Here is a 21,111-nt window from a genome sequence, read left to right on the forward strand (position 1 = left end):
CTAAGATATTAGCTAATGGTTACCAAGCTTGGTAATCTCTATCCACAAACTGTACAAGTGTAGACAGATGCTAAGTAACATAGTATGTAACATAACTGAAAAAGCCCCAACAGCATAACATTAAGTAGAGGTCCAGCTGAATTATTCAGATTAGCAGAGCTAATTGCTAATGCTAACAACTACCTGGGTCAACACATCTTTCAAACAACGTTCTCTCTGTAGTCTTCATTCTTCAGACCTCAGTAACAATATCATCTCTCTTTCTTTCCCCTTAGATTGGCTCGTTCTTCATGATCAACCTGTGCCTGGTGGTCATTGCCACTCAGTTCTCAGAGACCAAGCAGAGGGAGAGCCAGCTGATGAAGGAACAACGAGTGCGCTTCATGTCCAACGCCAGCACTCTGGCATCCCTATCCGAGCCAGGCTCCTGCTATGACGAGCTCCTCAAGTACTTGGTTCACATCATCCGCAAGGGGGCCAAGCAAGTGGCCCATATCTGCAGGCTCTTGGCCCGTCGTGCTGGGCTCCACATTGCTGCCTCGCCCCCAGCCACAGATATCCAACGCAGCCACAGCCAGAGGAGAAGGAGAAAGACCTCCAGGCAGGGGTCTGTGTCAGTTCACCACATAATGCATCATCATCACCAGCACCACCACCACTACCATCTAGGGAATGGTAGTGTGAGGGGAGGAGGGAGCACCAGATGTTTGGACAGTAGGGAGGCAGAAGGTGGGGCTCATAACAACAACGGGGGAACTCTCATAGCAAACACTGGAAGTGGGCATCTTGCCGTGGCGCTACCCTCTTCAGTGACAGCAGCAACTTCTGATATGAACCTTGCGATTTTGTCCAGTCCTGCTGCTGATTCATCCTCAGTTTGCAGCATTTTCAACACCAACTCTGGATTTGCTCCAGGCTTCTTCTCCTTGGCTCCGGCTCCCAAGTCCAGGGCCATTAAGAGGAACTCTGTGCCCTTTGCTGCTCCAGGGCCTAAGAACTACCCCACCCTTCAAGCTCGGGCTCTCGCCGAGTCTAGAAGAGGGAGCATTGCAGCTAGCACCCTGACGAACATCAACCTTAATATTCCACCAATGCCCCAGGACAGAAGGCCATCGAGTCTGGTAGACCCGCTCAGTCCAACAGGTAGACACACAATGAGGCAGCAGATGCAGATACATTTTTGTGTGTTAGCTGAGCTGAATAGGAGAAAAAAATAGAATATCCACAGGTTTAGATTTACTTGAGTGAGCTACCCTGATATATGACTGGCTGACCAAGTACAAGTGATTAGATTTGATATGATTTAATTTTCCAATTAATTTACCCGTGGATAATCTTCTCACTCTTATTTTGACAGTTTAGTTACTGCTAACTGCTTAACCCAGGTGCTTCATGTGTTTTCCCTACAACCTGGCTCACTGGACAGGTTGCTATTGTGGCGGTCCGTGATGCCACTCAGCTGATATCCACAGAGAGTTGATATGATCCCAAGGTCTCACACGGTTGAACTAAACCATCATGTTTTGCAGCTGGTAAATGGTAGCCCTTCTGCTCTGCACCCTCTGAGTTCGGCATGGCTGCACACAAACCAGTTGTCGACGTGCAGGTTGTATTTAGAGAAGCCATCCTGTTTGCAGTGGTCCTCCAGACCAGAACAAAGTCTACAATTGCCAGCTGTAGGCCATGATAGTGAAGTTGGAGTATGTCTGGCTATGGATAAGATCCCTTTTGGGGTAGCAGCTGAACGATTTGGAGGACAACAGTAACCTGGCCGGGGAGCCAGCTGGCAGAGAAAACATGAAAGGCCAGGACTAGCAAGCAAGTGAACAAAATAAGAGTCAGGGAATGGTCCAGCAGTAAATCGATCACAGATGACATTGTTTTCTCAGACAGATAGAAAGAATTCAAAATATGCTAAAATTAATCATCACATACTGTAGTTGGGGTGCCATTCATATACCTGGAAAGCCTGCCCGAGAAGACTCTTTGTGTGGGAAACACTGCTATCTCATTTACTCAGCCCATGCTAATTTCCATATTGGTGTTGAAGGAAATGATGTAACACACCAGTGGTTGTGTTGCTTTAACTGCAATCATGTATTTGGCGCTGTGCAGTATTGATTTGTTCTGACTAAGCCTCGAGCTACAACACTGTCCAGAAAGAGATTTTTGCTCTTTTCATGACAAGCAGATAGAGTGCTAATTAGAGTCAATAAATGTTAATGCCTCATGTCCAGCCAACTTTTTTTGCCTCTTGGTCAACTTTTAAAAAATGTCTTAGGCCAAACAAAAGTCAGTTAAGGTCTCTTCGGGTTGTACAGGTGGTGGAAAAAGGCTGGCTAGCGGCCAGAGAATCTGTAGAGACGAGGCATTAGTCATACAACAGACACACTGCCCATCACCGTCAAACACACTTTTCCTGATACACACGCAACTGTCTAAAAATGCTCCCATTCACAACCGATCTCTTTCATTGGATCTGACAATTTGTCCAAACCACTTCATTTAAGTAATTTATCAAAATCATGCTGATTCCACCGCAGTACCCTTCTCTCTGCCTCAGCTTCTCCATCTGACCTTTTTTACTCCATTGCAGCCCAGCTCTCCTGCCAGCTGTCAGCCCGTGACCTCAGCACCACCAGCAGCGCCATGGACACGGCCGCTTTGACACTAGACCCTGAGAGCTGCCCCTACTGCGCCAAGGCCCTGGCCAACGAATCGGAGGGCGGGACCGAGGGCAACGAGACACCTGGAGACTCAGACAGTGATGGGGTATACGAGTTCACTCAGGACCTCCACCACAGGGACAGAAGAGACAGCCGGCAGCCCAAAAAGAAGCACCAGAGGCTGGGGAAAACGGCCGCCAAGGTTGTTCACTTCTGGAGGTTGGTGTGCGACACTTTCCGGAAGATCGTGGACAGCAAGTACTTTGGCCGAGGGATTATGATTGCGATTCTGATCAATACTCTGAGCATGGGAATCGAGTACCATGAGCAGGTTAGTTAATGTGTTTTTCTCTTCAACAAAAGGATGTGCAGTTGCTGTGCTGTGATATTCAAATGCCTTGAAAAATTTCTCTGTGGAAATGTGAAGTATCCTGATGCATATAGTCACGCAGATAGAGAACGATTGTAGGAGAGTATTAGTTTGACTTGTACATCCTCTGTGTGTGCGTGTGTCATTCTGTGCGATTTTGCAAGCAACACCGCTCCCACAGGCCCAACTGGAATTCCTGATGTCTCTCTCTGGTCTCATTTGTTTACATGAGCATAATTACAGCCATGTGAGAGAGAAAACGGAAAGAGACAGAGTGAGAGAGGGAGGAAAGTAAAGGGGTGATTTAACGGGTAGGGAAGGCCCAGCAACATCTGACGTCAGATGTTCTCACTCTTTCCCTCTCAATCTGCTGTTTGGTTGTTTTTATCCCTGCGCTGCTGTCTCTTTGACCCAATTCACACCTGATATTCACATGCAACATGCGCTAGCGATAGCTAGTCTGGATTACGAATAATGGATGCTAATGTAAGGTGTAAATACATCCAACATGCTCGGAAGACCACATCTGGATATGGTCTGACATTCAGTATGATCAGATGTTGCCCAGGTGTGAATCCAGTCTGTTTTAAGTTTCTGTGAGGAAAAACAAAGGATATCTGCTGAACGCAATGAGTGGTCACACTGAGCTTAGTCATTCTTTAAGCTTATTCTTAAGCTGTCTGTTAATTAAGTTACAGTCAATCTTTTCATTGTCAAATATGCAGCACATAAAGTGCTTTGTCACAGCTCCAACCAACTGTGTGTATTTATATTAATGCAGTTGTACTGCAGACTTTTATTGGCATTGATACTGTTGTGTCTATTAGTAATGATGTAACTGATCCTCTTTTTCTGTGTCAGTATAACATTTGATCTTTTGCAGATGATTTCTCTGAGTGGAGTCTATTGATTTCTGTTGAGGTTACAGAGTTTAAAAGAGGTATCAGGAAAATGCTCATACTGGTTCTTTGTACTGGCCCAGTGCATCCTGAAAGTATTCACAGAGCCTCACTTGTTCCACATTTTGCAGCCTTATTCCAAAATGGATTCAGCTCATTTTTCACCTCAAATTTCCCATAATGACAAAGCAAAAAATTATATTAAAAATATATAACATGTACTTAAAGTATTCACAGCCTTTGCTGTGACACTCAAAAGTGAGCTCAGGTGCATCCTGTTTCCACTGATCATCTGTCAGATGTTTCTACAACTTGATTGGCGTCCACCTATGGTAAAGTCAGTTGATTGGTTATGATTTGGTAAAGCACACACCTGTCTATATAAGATCCCATTGTTGACCAAGCCATGAAGTCCAAGGAATTGTCCGTTAGACCTCTGAGACAGGATTGTAACGAGGCACGGATCTGGGAAAGGGTACAGAAAAATTTCTGCACCATTGGCAGTCCAAATGAGCGCAGTGGCCTCCATCATCAGTTAAATGGAAGAAGTTTGGAACCACCAGGAGTCTTCCAGGAGCTGACCACCCAGCCAATCTAAGCAATTGAAGTAGAAGGGCCTTAGTCAGGGAGGTGACCAAGAACCCAATGGTCACTCTCACAGAGCTCCAGTGTTGCTCCGTGGAGAGAAAAGAACCTTACAGTGCGACAACCATTTCTGCACTACTCTACCTGCGTGGTTAAATCCCTTGAGTTAGCTGCCCTTTTTCTACTTAAATGAGTTATTGTTAAGTGGCTTAACAAACAAAATAGCATTTCACTAGCTGGGCCCACGTCCTCATTTTAGGTTTGACAGCGTTTTAGTAGGTAAAGGTGAATGCTTGGACATGAATTGAGCTGCGGTTTGGAGAAGGCTTCGAAGGGGACTGGCGACGGCTCCTGGGCCTGGCAGATCCCCATGTACTAAATAGGAGTGAAGAAGTTAAAGAATTGAGAACAAGGAGGGAGGGAGGGTGGGGCACGTAAACGAGAATGAACAGTTTGCAGAACTGGGGGGAACCTATATAGATGACAACCGGAAGGAGCGCGTTTGGAGGCGTGGTCCCGCTCCTGAAATTCCAATACATAATACATAATCTCCAATTAAAGCAAAATATAAAGACATGAGAGGTTGCTCAAGACTTCTATCATCTATGTTTTGATATTTTTTGCCTTACCAAAGCTTTACTAATAAACACATTTTATCCGCCTAATATTAAAGTTCATTAAAAAAGAAATTTAATTAAAATACAAAAACACAAAGTGTTGCATACACTGAGTACAGCTTTATTATTTTCATAGACATACACACACACACAAACTGTACTCTTTATATATGAGAGAAAAAAACACCTTCTGTACAAACTGGTTTCTGATCATTTGCATGACTAAATATTATGCCAGTAATTTGCATTGCTTTCACTACAGTTTCTCTAGTGTTGAGAATTTAAACTCCTGCTATAATTAGAAGTAATTTCCAGGGTCAACAACTGTGTCATGTTTATTTTCCAAGCAAATTCCCTCAAAATTAAAGATTGGTAGCTTCATGAATCTCATTAAACATCTGTTTCCATTCTTCTTCAGTTATTTTTGTTGCCAACTCCATACAGGCACTGAATACATTTCAAAAGGTATTTGGCAAAGCAAAATGCTAGTCCTGGATATTAGTTGCATTAGCGTTCATGATTTACAATTCAATTTCTACTAAAATGGGAAAAAAAGTTGTCTTTTGGTGTCTTATTTCCTCCTCTGATGTTCTCATGAGTATTTTTTTTATAGAGGACATAAAGAAGTTTGCCAAGTGCAGCTTTCAGGTTTGGGGTATGTATTGTGTTTGAGGCTATTGTGTTGGGTTATGTTTTTGGCACGTGCGGTTTTGGTGTAAAGTTATATAACACTAGGGACACAAGTACTGTGTGTGTGGGTGTGTAGTAGGAGATTGAAGCCTAGCCAGGTTTTAGGGGGTTACTTTCGGTCACTGACCCAGTGCCTATAAACATATCCAGATGTCAGAGACACACACACACACGCAGGAAGTTTTATAGCTTTCTAGTTTCTACTTTCCCTTCATCGTTTTTTTTCCTCCTGACTTTTCCTCTCGTGCTCTTGCTCATAGCTTTTTTTTTCTAATTCTGGTTGTACTGCTTCCTCTTTTCTTCCTCCTCTGTAGACCTATTAGCCTCCATCAACCTCTTTTTGCTTTTTCACTTTTTGCTCGCTTTTGTTCACCTCCACCTCTTTTATTTCCTTTCTTCTCTGTTCTGCGTCAGCCTCTCCCCTACCTTTTTTTTGTCCTCTTCAACCTTTTCACTTCTTTCTCAAGTGCTCTTTTCTAGTTTGGGTAACATGGATCCCTCCAGTCTCCAGACAGGCAGCTGAAGACTTTAGTGAGACGCTTCATTGATTGTAAGCCCATCGACATCCAATAGCCACAAAGATCACTAAGCCTCCTTTTCCTCTGTAACTCTGTCCATATGGAGGAGAGGCTGCCTTTCAATTTCCATACATCCTCCAGCCAAGTTTCTTCCTGGAGTTTTGAGTGTGTACCTCATGCTGCCATTTTTCCTGTTAAAACTAGTTTGACGGGCAGAAAGTCTCCTGAATTTTCACCTACTGCACTTAGTACTGCGTAAGTTCATATTTTGTCTATTACATTTTGGAGGAAGATGAAGCATTTTCATGAGGTTGAACAAATCAATCTGTAGTGCAAAAGTTAAAAGACAATATTTCTGATTATTTAATTTCTCGTCATGTGGAGGCAGTTAAACAAAATCATAAATATCCTCATCAAATGTTGCTGGTTTGTCTAAACTGCAATAAACACCTTCAGATTATATCCTGTAACAACTCTGGAGTCAGCATGATGTGCAATTTATTAGAAAGTAAAAAAATAAAGTGTTTTAAGTTAATTTAAAACATATCCACACTGAAATGTTTCATTTCATTTAGAAACATCCTGTCTCGGAGTGATGCTGAAACATTAGTTTATGCATTTATTACCTTTAGGCTGGACTTTTGGATTTCATTATTACCGGGTTGTCCCAGAAACTATTTCTCTACTTTTAAGGTTAGCCTTCAAATTTTGTTTTTGATAAAGCTTATAGGTAGGGCTGGATGAGGTGACCTTAAATCTTCCCTCTGTAGGTTAGATGTCCAATGATGCAATGAGTGTTTGTTCTTCACCCGCCTCTTTTCACACTCGATGTGCTTACACACGACTCTGCATTTAATCATTAGTTATTATTAATCTCTGGCTCTCTTTCACAGCATGTATTTTGTCCAGTCTTCCTCTCCTCACTCCTAACCGGTCACGGCAGTTGGCTGCTCCTCCCTGAGCCTGGTTCTGCCGAAGGTTTTTTCTGTTAAAAGGGAGTTTTTCCTTCACACTGTTACCAAGTGCTTGCTCTTAAGGGGGTGATCTGATTGTTGGGTTTTTTTCTCTGTATTATTGTAGGGCATTTATCTTACAAGATAACATGCTTTGTGTCTAACAGAGTTATGGATTGTCTTGCATTATCCTTGAAGCTCATGAGCTTTAGTGGCAGTTGGGAAGCTGAACTATTGAAATGGGATGCAGTTGTCTCACTGAGCTGTCATGAGCTGTATATTCATAATTGGGATGTCAGCATCTTTGGATGATCAAATAGAGCTTGGGCATTATTAGCTATACCAGTTGGATTAGCTCATGCATGGGAAACTTTAGAGAAAACAGAACTACAGACGATAAACCGTGTACCAGGAAGGATCTTTCTCATGGAGGTTTATGGGGCTGTACTCCTCAGACAGATGAAGTCGATGCAAGTGCCCTAATCTTGTTGTTGTTTTAGTGGCCAGCATGGCTGACCACTGGTTTAAAAAAAGATTTAGGAACGCTTATAGGAAAACGTTGACCATTGTTTAACCAATCAGTAAGCAGTCCTCAGTCTCACACTCAGATCCACCCATTAAATTGCTTGTTGTGTTTCACTTCAAAAGAAGCTTTCGAGATGGTGACTCCAAAAAGGCCTTTCACCATCAGCAGGTGAAGTCATAGTGGCTGCCTCCATCTTTAATGCAGTTCATGTTTAAGAAACAGTCAAGTGATGCCATTAGAGGAACTGCACTTTTTGACATTTATATATTGGCTTCTTTTTCAACCACAGTGGCTGCTTCACCTTGTTATTTTTCTCTTCACAAACAAAAATAAATAAGTAAAATTACTGAAACGCTGACTCAGCCACTAACACATCATCATTGCTTCTCAGTAATATTTCTTTTTACATCCTGTTGACATTCAAACACATTTGTTCTTTTATGTTGTTGTTGTGGTTTGCTGTCTGTATATTTATTATTATACTTTTTTTTTTTCAAAATGAGGATAATTCTGCCGTGTGTGTGTGTATTACGTATTTCTCAATCATGTGTAAGTCATTGTGGATTAGCCATGTGATTGATTGGTGACCTGTCCAGGGTGTATTCTGCTTCCCACCCTATGACAGCTGCAGTAGGTTTCAATTCCCCCAGTGACCCCAAGTTGGATAAGTGGATAAGGATGGATAATTGTGGTTGGTTTGCATTCTTCACCTTGTTTGCAGAAAAACTCAGCAGGAGGGGCGAAAACCACAATGTCCTCAAAGCTTTCCAAGATCTAGATTTTTATATGAATCATTTCAAGTGTTTGTTTCCAAGTCTGACCGAAAGTAAACAGAGAAATTTGGAGATTTGATAAATATTGGTGTCCTGGAGACGGCGTTTCACCTTCTCAAAGTCTGGGAAACAAATGGGAAAGCAAAAATTGAGCAAAAATCTAGGATGAATGCTCCACTCTCCATATGGTAAGAATAAGCTTTTCCAATGAGGAAATAGCTGTTTTATTAGCTGGATATTTAATTAGCTACAACCGCTTCCGCACGGACGTGTTCTAAACATGAAAGTATCTACTGAAATTGGCTGATGAACAGAAATCCCAAGAGCAGAGATTAAAATAGCCTTTCCCGGTGGGAATTTCTGTATTTACTTTTGGTTAGATTAAATAACAAATGTGTTCAATAATATATGGGTTGTGGCTCAGACAAAGTGGATGCATCATACACTGCACAAAGAAACGAAAGGAACAATGAGAAATATCCCTTGTTAATCTAGGCTAAGGTTAGCGTCACGGCTGCTAGCGAGGCAATACCTGCATCCTGCAGTTCCTCTAGGAAAGCTGGACAGGGCCATAGAAGGTCCTTAACCCACCAACAGGACCAGTACCTGCTCCTTTGTGCTCAGAGGAATAGGTTGCGCGCTGCCTGGTACCGTGTAGCCCGATGGGCATTTGCCAGAGAACACCAGAAATGGCAGGAGCATCACTGGTGACCTGTTTTTCACATGTTAGAGAAGGTTCTGGTCTTGAGAATACATGGAAATTGTTATGCTGTCTGTTACATTGTCCAGCATGACCAGTTTGTTGGTGGTTTCAGTGATGGTCTGGGGAAGCATATCCATGGAGGGACACACAGACCTCTACAGGCTAGGCAACCCTGAGTGCCATTAACCTATTGGCAAGACCCACTGCACCAGACCCTACACTAGTGCGGTGAGTCCTGGGTTCCTCCTGGTCTATGACAATGCTCCACCTTGTGTGGTGAGAGTATGCAGACTGTTCCTAGAGGACAAAGGAACTGATCAATTGAAATCATTGACTTTCCCCCACGTTTGCCTGAAATACATTCAATAGAACAACCCTGGGACATTATGCTTTGGTCCATCCGATGCTTCCAGGTTGCACCTCAGACCGTCCAGGAGCTCAGGGATTTCATTTTTAATCCAATCATGTGGCATTCTTTTGTTCCTTAAACCATGCCCAGACTATATCACTATATATATTTCTCCTTGAGATCTGATGTTTTTTTGGCTGATGCTTTTTGACAATGTAGATGTCATAATTATGGATATAGCATGTAATCCAAACAAATCATAGAACTGCCATAGTATCATCTGCTGTTTGCAAGTCAAAGTTTGTGTTTGAGGGGAAAAGAAAGAAAGAAAAACTACACCTTTAAGAAAGTGCTTCACCTGCGTTGAGTGTGACAGCTTATCGATCACGTTGACCCGTTTTCTGGTACCCCCTTCTGTTCTGTAAATAGATGAGACACACAGACACATAATATATAGCTGATATTATGTGTCTAATTCGTCTCCAAATGAGGTTATAGAGTTCTGGCTGAGAATTTATGAAGATGAAACAACCACACTGATGAATAATTGATGAAGAGGCAAACATGCGAAACACGACTACAACACACGTGCAAAGTGAATTCAACTCGAAGCGCAACCTGTTTCAAAGAGCCCGTCAGGGTGTCTGCTGGAAATAAATGCACTGCACGTGCTCATCAATCACAAAGTATGCAAAGTATGAGCAGATAGAAGAGAATATGCTTTCACTTTGCAGCTGTGTTTGTTTGTATTTGCGGATTTCACTTTAAGATCCAGACTAACTGTAATTTCCATTTTTCTCACTAGTTTATTATCCATAATTCTATACGCAGGAAAAATACCACAGCAGGGCATCAATATGGGTATGCTTTAATTTTGAAAAGACATATTTTGTGGAAAGGTATTGAAACCAATGCAACATATTAAAACTTCTGTTGTTTCATATCCTTAATCTTCTGTGTTTTTCAGTTGATTTCTTTGGCAATGTTACAAAAATATATACACCTAACTTGTGTGAGGCAAAAGTTCAGACCCTAAACACACTTTTTTCTTACTCATGGCTCTGATGTCAGTAAAAGCGGATATTGCTGTCAGGCAGACAGAGACTGTGAGCACAGAAGCTCTTTAACTGAGTGTCACACTTTGTTTTCAGTATGAGATTTACTTCCTTTACTAAACACAATGTAACACATTACATAATGGCCGGGCTGCAGTTAATTTGAAATGCTTTCAAACGAAAACTGTGTAGCTGTCTCACATCCCACCTTTTATATCTGCTCACCAGAGCCACTGCCGCTAACTTTGAAATGTCTCAGCCACATATTCTGTTGCTAGTTGCAAAGACATTGTTGTGCTCTATTGGTTTTGGATTTTTTTTTTCACGCCAATGTCCCAATAGTACAATTGAAGAAAAATCCTTAGAGTAAGCATGTTGCACAGTTAATGTGGTTTTTCAAGCTAAATTTAGCTGGATTGTTGGCGCTCTTATAAACACCAAAAGTGGGGCATGTAGCTAATTTTGCCCAAGTCTTTCCTTTTTCTAAATCTTACAAGAATATATCTAGACTAAGACAAGAGGGTTAATGGTCATAGATTCAATATAATGGACGGATGTAACAACTGTAACCCATAAGCTAAAGCTAGCTAGACTGGTTAGCAACCAGCGTTCATAAACATATAGCCTGTCTAAAAGTGCCTGACTAATAAAATACTTGAATTTTACTCAAAAGGTAAACTTCTTGGATGGGCTGTACCTCAAAGCAAGCATGTGTTTTTGACAGATAAATCCATTTAAGTGCTAGAAAAGCTGCTAACAGCTAATATAACAGAGTTATACGCTAAAGCTAATATAACAGAGTTAGCAATTATTGGCTAATATGCTAGCACACCTGTCAGTCAAGGAAGCCAAAGCAGCCACGTCCATAACTTTAAATCTAAATAGTTTCAAAAAAGTTTTTAAAGAAATTCATTTGCTCCTCTATGCTTGCTATGGAGGGGGAAATTAGCCATTAAAGTTACACTCTGTAAAGTGCTGATATGTCATTGTTTTTTAAAGATTTTTTTTGTTGCTTAATTAGTTCAGCTAGTTGGCAGATTGAAACAACTGCCTGAAACATGTCTTGCATTTACAGCATAATTCTTTTCAAATTATATTAAGGCCCACTTTGTTTTTCATCTCTCTATAGAATATTTACCCATTATAGTGATTAAATAGCAGATGTAATACTTTTGGCCATGAGCCATGAGCTTTAAATACTGCTCTGCAAATAATTACTCTTTAGCTCAAGACATATAAAAGGATCTGACACACTGAATGAGTCCAAATGAACACACACACACATTCACATATATGTACAGTATGTGCAGATGTGACTTAACCCCTGAAATGTAAACCACAGGTCCAATTGATTCATATGCGCGTCCTTCAAAATACAGACCTACTGTTACTCTGCAGCCCCCTGTGCAGAGCTACAGCCTCAGCCTTGCTGTCCGTGACACATAACAGAACCCCTCTGTCTGTTTCCTATCTCTTAAATGCACACTCAGAAAAACGTACACAAACACTTGAACCAGCGCACACATGCTCTGTGTGCAGAGGGGCAGCAGAAGTGCCCGCGAGCAGTGTATGTAAATGTGTATGCGACACAGAGACGGAGATATAAAAAGATAATGAAATAGAGTGTTGGATATGGATAAGGGGAGTGTTAGGACTCAGAGATGATGGGATAGAGGGGGTGATGTGTGGAGGGCGGGTTGGACGAGTAAAGAGAGGGTGTCTGTTTTAGCTCCCTGTGCTGTTTAAGACTGTTACCATTTATGGTGGAGCTGATGGAATAGTTGTGTGCATGCCAACTATGTGACACAGCCCATAGTCTGTTTACTTGGGAAGGTCAACCTCTTTCTCACTTTACATCTATACGGCCACAGAGACAGCCTGTCACTCTTTCCTCTGCATCCTTTTTCTTCAGCTCCCTCGTCGGCCTCTGCGCTCCCTCAACGAAGAGGCGCTGATACCAAAATAGTTTGAGTAGAAGTTTAAGAGGCATGGCAAAACAGAGGTGTCAAGGGAAAAGGTTTAAATGCATGGTTCCTGTGTTTTTTAAAATTGGTGCTGGTGTTATAGTGAAAGCTTTTTAGCACCGCCATGAATATTGATTTGGCTATGCAGCTTTTACATGAGCACAAAGTGATCTGAAGTCCCTTTTGGGTCACTTGCTTCATGTTTCCCATAAGCAGCAGTTTGACTTTATTGACCTTAAAAGCTACTCACTTGAAGAGGAAAAGTATATCGGTGCTCTGTGATCTTTTCAGCGCTAAGAAACAACGAAACATGTCAGCGATTGTGCATCGTGCACGTGTTTGAGCTTGTGTTCTTCCTTCATGAGTGTTGGAAAAGAAGCAAAATACACAACCCTAATGCAGCCCTCGCATTTCCCTTTTTGGACCATGTATACTTGGGGGTATTATAGGAGGAGCAGTGAAAATAGAAGCTCATATATGTCATATATTAAAGTTTTGAGGGTAAGCTTCTTTTTAAAATCAGTGACATTGATGTTGTGTTTAATGGATTTCAACATCAGAGTTATGCGGTTAATTTTAGGAAAACATCCTGCTTTTAGTTCCAGACTACCTGTTTTTGGGAAATCCCCAATAGTCATGTTTTGTTGATTTTAGTAACTGATTACAGTGATAGTTAAAAAAATCTCTTCACATTTGCTGGACGTGATGCAGAATTGTATGGGCACGTGACTATTTTAAGACAGCTCTCTCTTTTTTTTATAAAAACAGCCTGATATTTAATCCAGGAATAAAACAGAATCAGGTTCATTAAAGTAAGGTCATGTCATTAACCAAATTTTAAAATCCCTCTCTGTACTGCCGGTGATGGAATTAATAAACAGTGTGTTTATGTGCGATGAACACCTCTTTACATATTGCCCCATTGTACTGGGCAGACATGCGCATTTTTTTTCTGCCCCTGCCAAACCAAGAAAAGACCCTCTTGCTGTATTTCTCGCTCAAACCAGAGACAATATTTATTCAGCTTTTATCCTGCCCTGGCAGAGGAATGTAGAGTTGGCATGTGAAGACACTGGCCACCCTCCAAGACAGGCATAGGAAATGTGTTTTTCTAATTTGTACGACGGTAAGACGGAGAAGGCAAAACAACAGTCCTTAATCCTGGCTTATAAAACGAGGGCTTTTCCAGCCCTGAAGGCTATGAAATCAAAAAGAGAGAATCAATGGAGTGATCAAATGATGGCTTCGGTTATTTCCTGGTTCAGTGAGATGTCAAATAACATGCTGCCTGTATTTAGAAAGTTCTTCTTTCAAGCTCTTCTGCTGGATCTGCCAATTCATCCCTATCTTATTGTTGCTTTAAGCACTGGTCTCAGCCTTTATTTTGCCTTGAAGAGCAGATGTTTATGCAGGAAAGATTTAACATTTCATTAAAAGAGGAAAAAATGAACACACAGATGGATGATTCTTGAAAACAAAAAACAAAGAAAAAAAACTAAGTAATCTTTGACAAAACCTGTGGAAAGCAAATATTGTGGTCATGCCAAAAAGCAAGATATGACAAATCCTGTGAAAAACTGAGCTCACTTTTTGATTTAGTTGCTTGTGGAACCACATTTAGCAGCAAAACACTGAAGTAATCGTTTCATCCTTGTCTCTACTCACTTTGCTGTATAGAAATTTTCAGCCACTATTCTTTAGAACATTGTTTTAGTTCACTGAGGTTTGCAGACATTCATTTATGCGCAGCTCTCCTAAGGTTACAGCTCACCATTGTATTCGGGTTAAAGGTTGCACACCAGCTGAGCCATTGCAATGACTTGATTATTTTCTTTTCTTGTAGATTTGTATAACCCATTTTGGGCCATGCTTCAGCTTCTGAACAGATGGCCTTACATGTGACTTTAAAACACTTTGGTATACACAGGAGTGAACAATCTACTCAATGACTGGAAGATGCCCAGTTCTTGAGGCTGCAAAACAAGCACCAGCATACTTGACAGTTGGTATTGTATGTAATATCAGTACAAACACAATTGGTGTATTTCCTACTATTACATACAAGGTCTTGAGTATTGTTGCCCCATCTTAGGCCCCTCTTCTATGGAACCAGAAGATTTGGGAGACAGACACCATTTCTACTTTCAGATTAGGTCATACTTTCTTTTTTCATAAAGCTTATAGTTAGGCCTGGATCAGGTAATCAGGTGACCACTTAGTTAGGTTAGCTGAGTATTAATTCTTCACTTACCTCTTTTTACTCTCATGTGTTTATACAACACTCTGCATTTAATCGGTAGTTATTATTAATCTCTTCTCATCCACGGGTGTCTTTTATCTAGTCCTTCTCCCTTCACGGCCAACTGGTTTTATGCTTTTGGCAGTTGGCCACCCTGCACTGAGCCTTGTTCTGCCAGAGGTTTCTTCCTGTTAAAAGGGACTTCTTCCTTCCCACTGTCGCCAGCTGCTTGTTCATACACTGTCATCTGATAGTTGCTATTTTCTTTCTTCATTCCTTCTTCTTTATTGCAGGGTCTTCAGCTCGCAATATAAAACACATTGAGCTGACTGTTATTTTGAATTGGCACTACAGAAAAGAAATTGAAGTGAAGTGAATTGTATTGAATATGCTGTGTTTATTTTGGCCAAATGTGGTGCTGTGCTTTATGATTAACCATCTCTACTTTGGTCTCATCTGTCCAAAGGACATTGTTCCAGATGTCTTGTGGTTTGCTCAGATGCAGTTTTGCAAATGTAAGCTTTGCCGCCGTGTTGTTTTTAGAGACAAACAAACAAGCCGGCCTTTTTCTAATTGTACTGTCATTAAGTTGAACATTTAACATGCTAACTGAGACTTGTGAAGTCCCCCCACCCCCCCAAAAAAACCAAAAACAGAAACTGCATCTCAGAGTGTTACATGGATTAACCTAGTGGTGAATTTGCTGGACTGCTCACTCTTGGGATGATTGTGGCATTGTGTTAACACACACCTGAACGCTCCACACAAGCAAACTGCCAAAACTTCTGCTTTTATAGAGATGGTCACACTTGCTGATAATTAGTTAATCAAGTGTATTTAATTAGCAGCACATGGCTGTGATTTAGGCTCTTAATTCCTACGAGGTATTACTTCTTTTTTCACAGGACCCTAGGCAGTCCTGTGAAAGCTTTCTTTTTCACATGACTCTACGTGCTCTTTATCGAAATTATCACAGTTTTTTATAATAATTTTCCTAAAACCTTATCAACACAACAAGTTCAATTCCATCTCTTAACTATTATCACTCCAAGGAACTTTACTGGTACTGAAATTTCTTACGTTTTCTTAAGACCGGGGGTAAAAGTTCATTTGACTTATATTGTTTATTATAACAGAATATGTCAGATGCCATAATAACAAGGTGACATTGTTATTTAGAGACTAAACAACAATTACTAAATCAACCATTATATTAAGTGAGCCTTGTTGAACCCCAGATTTATTGCATTAGTACGAAATATGATCTTTTGAGATAATGAAAAATAAGCATGACCACTATAATATCTGTTCAGTAAATATGAAGCTACAGCAAGTAGCCAGTTAGCTTAGCTTTACTCCCATTGTCAAGCCTAAATTTTAATTTGTACATTGGCCAAGCCAGTGTTGTCAGAAAAAGTTTGCATCCAGTTAAAGCACGCAGGTTCTTAGTTTTCCCTCTTCGGTCAGGTTGAGTCACTAAAACAGCTCAGAAACATCACAGCTTGGTCTAAAATATTCTTTTCACAACATTAACTCTGCACACTGCTAACATGAAGCTCATGAGTAAGAAGTGCATCTAGCTTGAATACAAGGGAACCTGGCCAAGAATCCAAAAATGAAAAGTTGGGAGTGAGACTGGTCACACTGTTGCCACGACAGATCCATGAAGGCACCACAACCAAAGGTACAATAAGCCACAAAAGACTTTAGCAACTTCCTGACGAAACTTTAAATAGTTCTTTCTGTTTGAATTCACCCCATCAATAAGAATGCTAATGTGACTTGCCAGTTTGCGGTTGGCACAACATGAAACAATAATGACTGGAGTGCTGTGGTTTTTGCGCATTGCGGGTTTCGTAACGACAACAGAGTTGCAAAGGCAAGGCTTTAGCCAGGCTCAAGGTCAAAGAGGGAGTTACAATTTCATGTATAGCACTAAAAACCTACCATAACACTGTTACCTTATGTGTGGCACAGAGGGAACAGCAAAGTTATATTGCTGCAGCTCTTCACACATATCGTGAGTGCAATCTTTTACTTACTTACTTTCTGCACTGCTGTTTGGATGCCCAAAGTAGCAAGTTGAGAAGAAATGTGAGCAAAAAATAACTAAATAATTCAAAAGTTTGTCATTTTACATTTTCAACATTGCATAGGCTCAATAAGGCTGGGACCAATGTTGTACCATGTATCTGTAGCCTACTACTGCTTCGGGAGCTGAAGCTTAGAATGGCTGGAATGTACTATCTCAGAACAGCAGTAAAAAAGGGAAACCTGTAGTGCAGGGGTGTCCAGCTCCAGTCCTCAAGAGCTACTGTCCTGCAGCTTTTAGATGCATCCTTGTTCTGATGCACCTGAATCAAATGAATGGCTTGTTATCAGCCCTTTGCCAATCTTGATGGCATGCTGACGAGGTAATCCAATCATTTGATTTGGAGTAGGGATGCATTTAAAAGCTGCAGGTCAGCAGGTCTCGAAAACTAGAGTTAGACACCCCTGCTGTAGTGTCACAGCAAAGAGAAGAAGAAAATTGTATATAATGCTTTACAAACGCCAAGGAGAGCCCATATTGTTCCAACTTCAACAGATGTTGAGTTAAATCCTGATGGGTTGCAAACCTAAATCAAGTTAGCAAGAACACTTCCAATGGTTGCAACTTAAGAAAAAATTGCTGCGAAGCACCAAAAACAATGTTGTCTTTGTTGTGTCGGGGGGGGGCGGGCTTTTGTGGCATTTTGTTTTGCTTTGTGTTTCTATTTATTGGCATTTTCTCAAGTTGCAATGCGTTTCAGGGCCATCGTAGTATCAGTATGGCCAACAAAAGCCAAATTAAATTCCGCATCATTATTTCATTTCAGAATTATTGTTAAGTGGCTGCTATAGACTTCCTAATCATTAAATCATCTCAGACAAGACAATGATGAGGAGATACTGTATCCTCCTCATTGTTATTAAATCACCTCTAACCCCAGTAGTGAGTGTATCAATGTCCGTTTCATACTTGAAATGCCCTCTTCTGTAGCGAGCCCATGAAAACCACTTGATTAAACTAACATGCGCGCGCCGCACACACACCGGGCATGGCGCTGCATCATTGACAGTCTGGAGCGCCGCGGAGCACAGCATCCCGTTTAGATTAGATCACATCAGATTAGGTGGCATTACATTAGTGCTAACCAGATAACGCTATTCCTCATCTAACACACTTTACCTCCTAATGCTCCCGCAGCCTCATTACCCAGGAAACAGCCATCGAAGGAAGCAATTAGAAAAGCAAGAGTGTCTTTCTCGCTTACACGGTCGGGCATTTGGACGCATTAATCTCTCTCTAGGTAGCACGTGCACCTCACTGGCCATTAGTCAATTAAAAAATTTCTCCCGTTTGATAAGTTAATGGCTGTGAGGCTTCTGTGACACTAGCGTGTGTGTATGCATATGTTGTTTGGTTGGTGTATCTTTCACCCTCTTTGTCTCTTGTGTGCTCCTTCTGTGTGTGAGAAACTCTTTTATGGTCTCATTCTCCTGCAGTAATCTTGCATGATGTCTGAGGAATGTCTAATATACAAGCTGAAACAATAGCAGAGCAGAAACAGTGGGGGAAAAATAATGACCTGAACCTCGGTCTCAAGGCCCAGATGTCTGCAGTCCAAGTCTCACCTCATAAAAAGTGTACTTCTTGTTCTGGCTTATCAACCACATCTATTATACAGCTGGATGTGTGTGTCTGCATGCATGGCTATAAGTGTGAGTCTGTGCAGAAATATGTGCGTACATTGTTAGGAGTGTGGGAGTGGAGCTGCACTGTGTGGATTTATGTGTGTGGCCTGTGGATGTGTGCGTGCACATGGCTATTAATGTAACTTTGGAGACGCCTCTTTGCACACTGCACTGAGTGTGTGTGTGTGTGTGTGTGTGTGCTTCTGCATAACTGTGTGTGAGGGCATTCATCTGAGAGAAAACACAAACATCTAAGTGCCCCCGCATTTGTTTACCCCCTTGAACTTTCCGTAATCGTGTATCTATGCGCGCGCGTGCACGAATAAGAAGGATTTGCCGCCGCCACACTCGTCCCTGTACAAATGAATGGACACAATAAAGCAACGGGATCAAACGAACAGATTGATCTGCGTCTGTGAACACAGAATCAGACACAGGAGACACAAAGACAAAGAGGTGAGATGAAACGGGGGAAAGCTTGTTTTTCAGGAAGCAGGGTTCACTGATAGGAGCTGCGCCGCAGACTGTTGACAAATTATTCTTTTTTTTTTAACAATGTGGCCCTCTGCTCTGTACATGTTCTCTACCGTGTAGTGTAATACAGCAGCTGTGTTACATGCTGGTGCTCAACCTAAAATGCATAACGAGTGAAAGGGTACAATAAACACAAAAACCTAAATATGACAATTTGTTGACCTATTCTCAAATTGCAAAGCACAGGAAATCAAACACTGAAGCCTCACTGGTTGCTTGGAATAGCTATGGCAGTTGCTGACTTTTACAAGTTGCACACGTTCTTACTTTCTCACTTTAATTTACTGAACATTGACACGACTTTATTAGTTGGATAAGATAATGTCCCAGAGGTGTTCTACTGGATTTAGGTCAAGCGAGCGTAGGGGCCAGTCATCCTCCAGGAACTGCCAACATACTCTGCCGCACGAGGCTGGGCACTGCTATGTACCAGGAGGAACCCAGGACCCACTGCACCAGGATTTTATCACGATACCTAATGGGGGTCGAGGTGTCATTGCCTAACCTGTAGAGGCCTGTGTGTCCCTCCATGGATATGCCTCCCAGACCATCACTGACCTACCACCAAAACCAGCCATGCTGAACAATGTTACAGGCAGCGTAAAACCCTCTCCACGGCTTCTCCAGACTCTTTCACATCTTTCACACGTTCAAAGGGTGAACATGCTCCAGTGGTAGATTCTGGTATTCTATGGCAAATGCCAATCGGGCACCAGTGTGACCAGTGTGGTTTCGAGTGTCATTTCGAAGGGCTCTGGCAGTGCTCATCCTGTTCCTTCCCGTTGCACAAAGCAGCAGATACTGATCCTGCTGATGAGTTAAGGACCTTCTACGGCCCTGTCCAGCTCTGCTAGGTATTTGCTTGTCTACTGGTGTCTCCTCCATGCACCTGAGTGCTGGGAAACAAAGAAAACCTTGGACTTCCTAGAGAAGCACAGAAAAATGAATAACACGGAAGACAAGTTGGTCATTCAAATTTTTATTTAGCACGTCAGACATACAAACAACAAAATACTACTTCACATACTACATGACACAAAGTAATCTTGAACAGTTGCAGCACAAGAAACATAGATTTCAGGGCTCTGGGGAAACTAAAAAAAGCACTAGTGCTGATATTAAGAACAGGAAGTCTGTTTGCACCCACAGCTCAACTGGTTGAATATAAACTGCTTTAGGTTTACCTCTAACTCTAATCTACCAACAGTCAGTGTTGATATTATCAGCTGAAGTTAGTAAAACATGTGCATTATTTCCTTACAAATCTCAAAAGCCAATTACAACTTATTTTAAAAATGCTAATTATAACAAGCACAGTCTGAAAGTTCAAGCTCTGAGTTATGGTGCAACATCAGCACTTGGTGTTGTTGGACTGATATTTGCCTCCGGGCCTTGTGTTAAATTCAGGGTCTTGTGGGAAAAATGACTTAATACCAAGCAACAACTTGTAAGTGTGTACTTGTTGAAACTCAAACAAGCTGTCAACACCCTTTATTGAAGTTTTCTCTTGATGGTGGTTGCTTTTGACTTGTTCTGTTTCACTACTCAGACATGCGCCCAGTGAGTAACGCGATTCATCTTTAAGATTTAAGAAGTTGTTTTTAGCCATTCCTCTCTCAGCATGCTGCCACTGTGTACTTTTTGCACTTTTTTTAGCAAATAAAATAGTGACTTAAGGGTAGGCTGAAAAAAGGCCTTTCTGGTTAAAAGTTTTTAAACAGGCGCTCATAACTGTGATCTTTTGCACCCATGCACATGTCTGGCAGTGTACTGAAAGTTGTTCTACTTGTGTGTGAAGGAAAGGTAATGAGCAGGAATTCAATTGGTTACAACCTCCAACCTTATCACAAAACAGCACTAAAATCTACGCTCTGTGCTCTGGGAAATATTCAGATTTGCTCCCTGCAGTCTCATATCAGGGCAAAATTTTTGTGACTTTCTGGCTTTTGCTCC

General features: G+C 41.5%; 1 protein-coding gene across 3 annotated transcripts in view; it reads left to right on the top strand.

Annotated features, from left to right (window-relative positions):
• cacna1g (calcium channel, voltage-dependent, T type, alpha 1G subunit) overlaps nucleotides 1–21,111 on the top strand; it is a 213,366-nt gene that overhangs the window by 79,996 nt on the left and 112,259 nt on the right. For all 3 annotated transcript variants that reach the window (XM_085283808.1, XM_085283809.1, XM_085283810.1), the window contains exons 7-8: nucleotides 276–1,143; nucleotides 2,597–2,997. In XM_085283808.1, coding sequence (XP_085139934.1) covers nucleotides 276–1,143; nucleotides 2,597–2,997 — 1,269 coding nt within the window. The remainder of the gene's footprint in view (nucleotides 1–275; nucleotides 1,144–2,596; nucleotides 2,998–21,111) is intronic.

Source organism: Mchenga conophoros, linkage group LG8, assembly GCF_057382185.1.
Source record: "Mchenga conophoros isolate Kocher_MC1m ecotype Shallow Benthic linkage group LG8, M_conophoros_male_GT1.1, whole genome shotgun sequence".
Classification (NCBI taxonomy): domain Eukaryota; kingdom Metazoa; phylum Chordata; class Actinopteri; order Cichliformes; family Cichlidae; genus Mchenga; species Mchenga conophoros.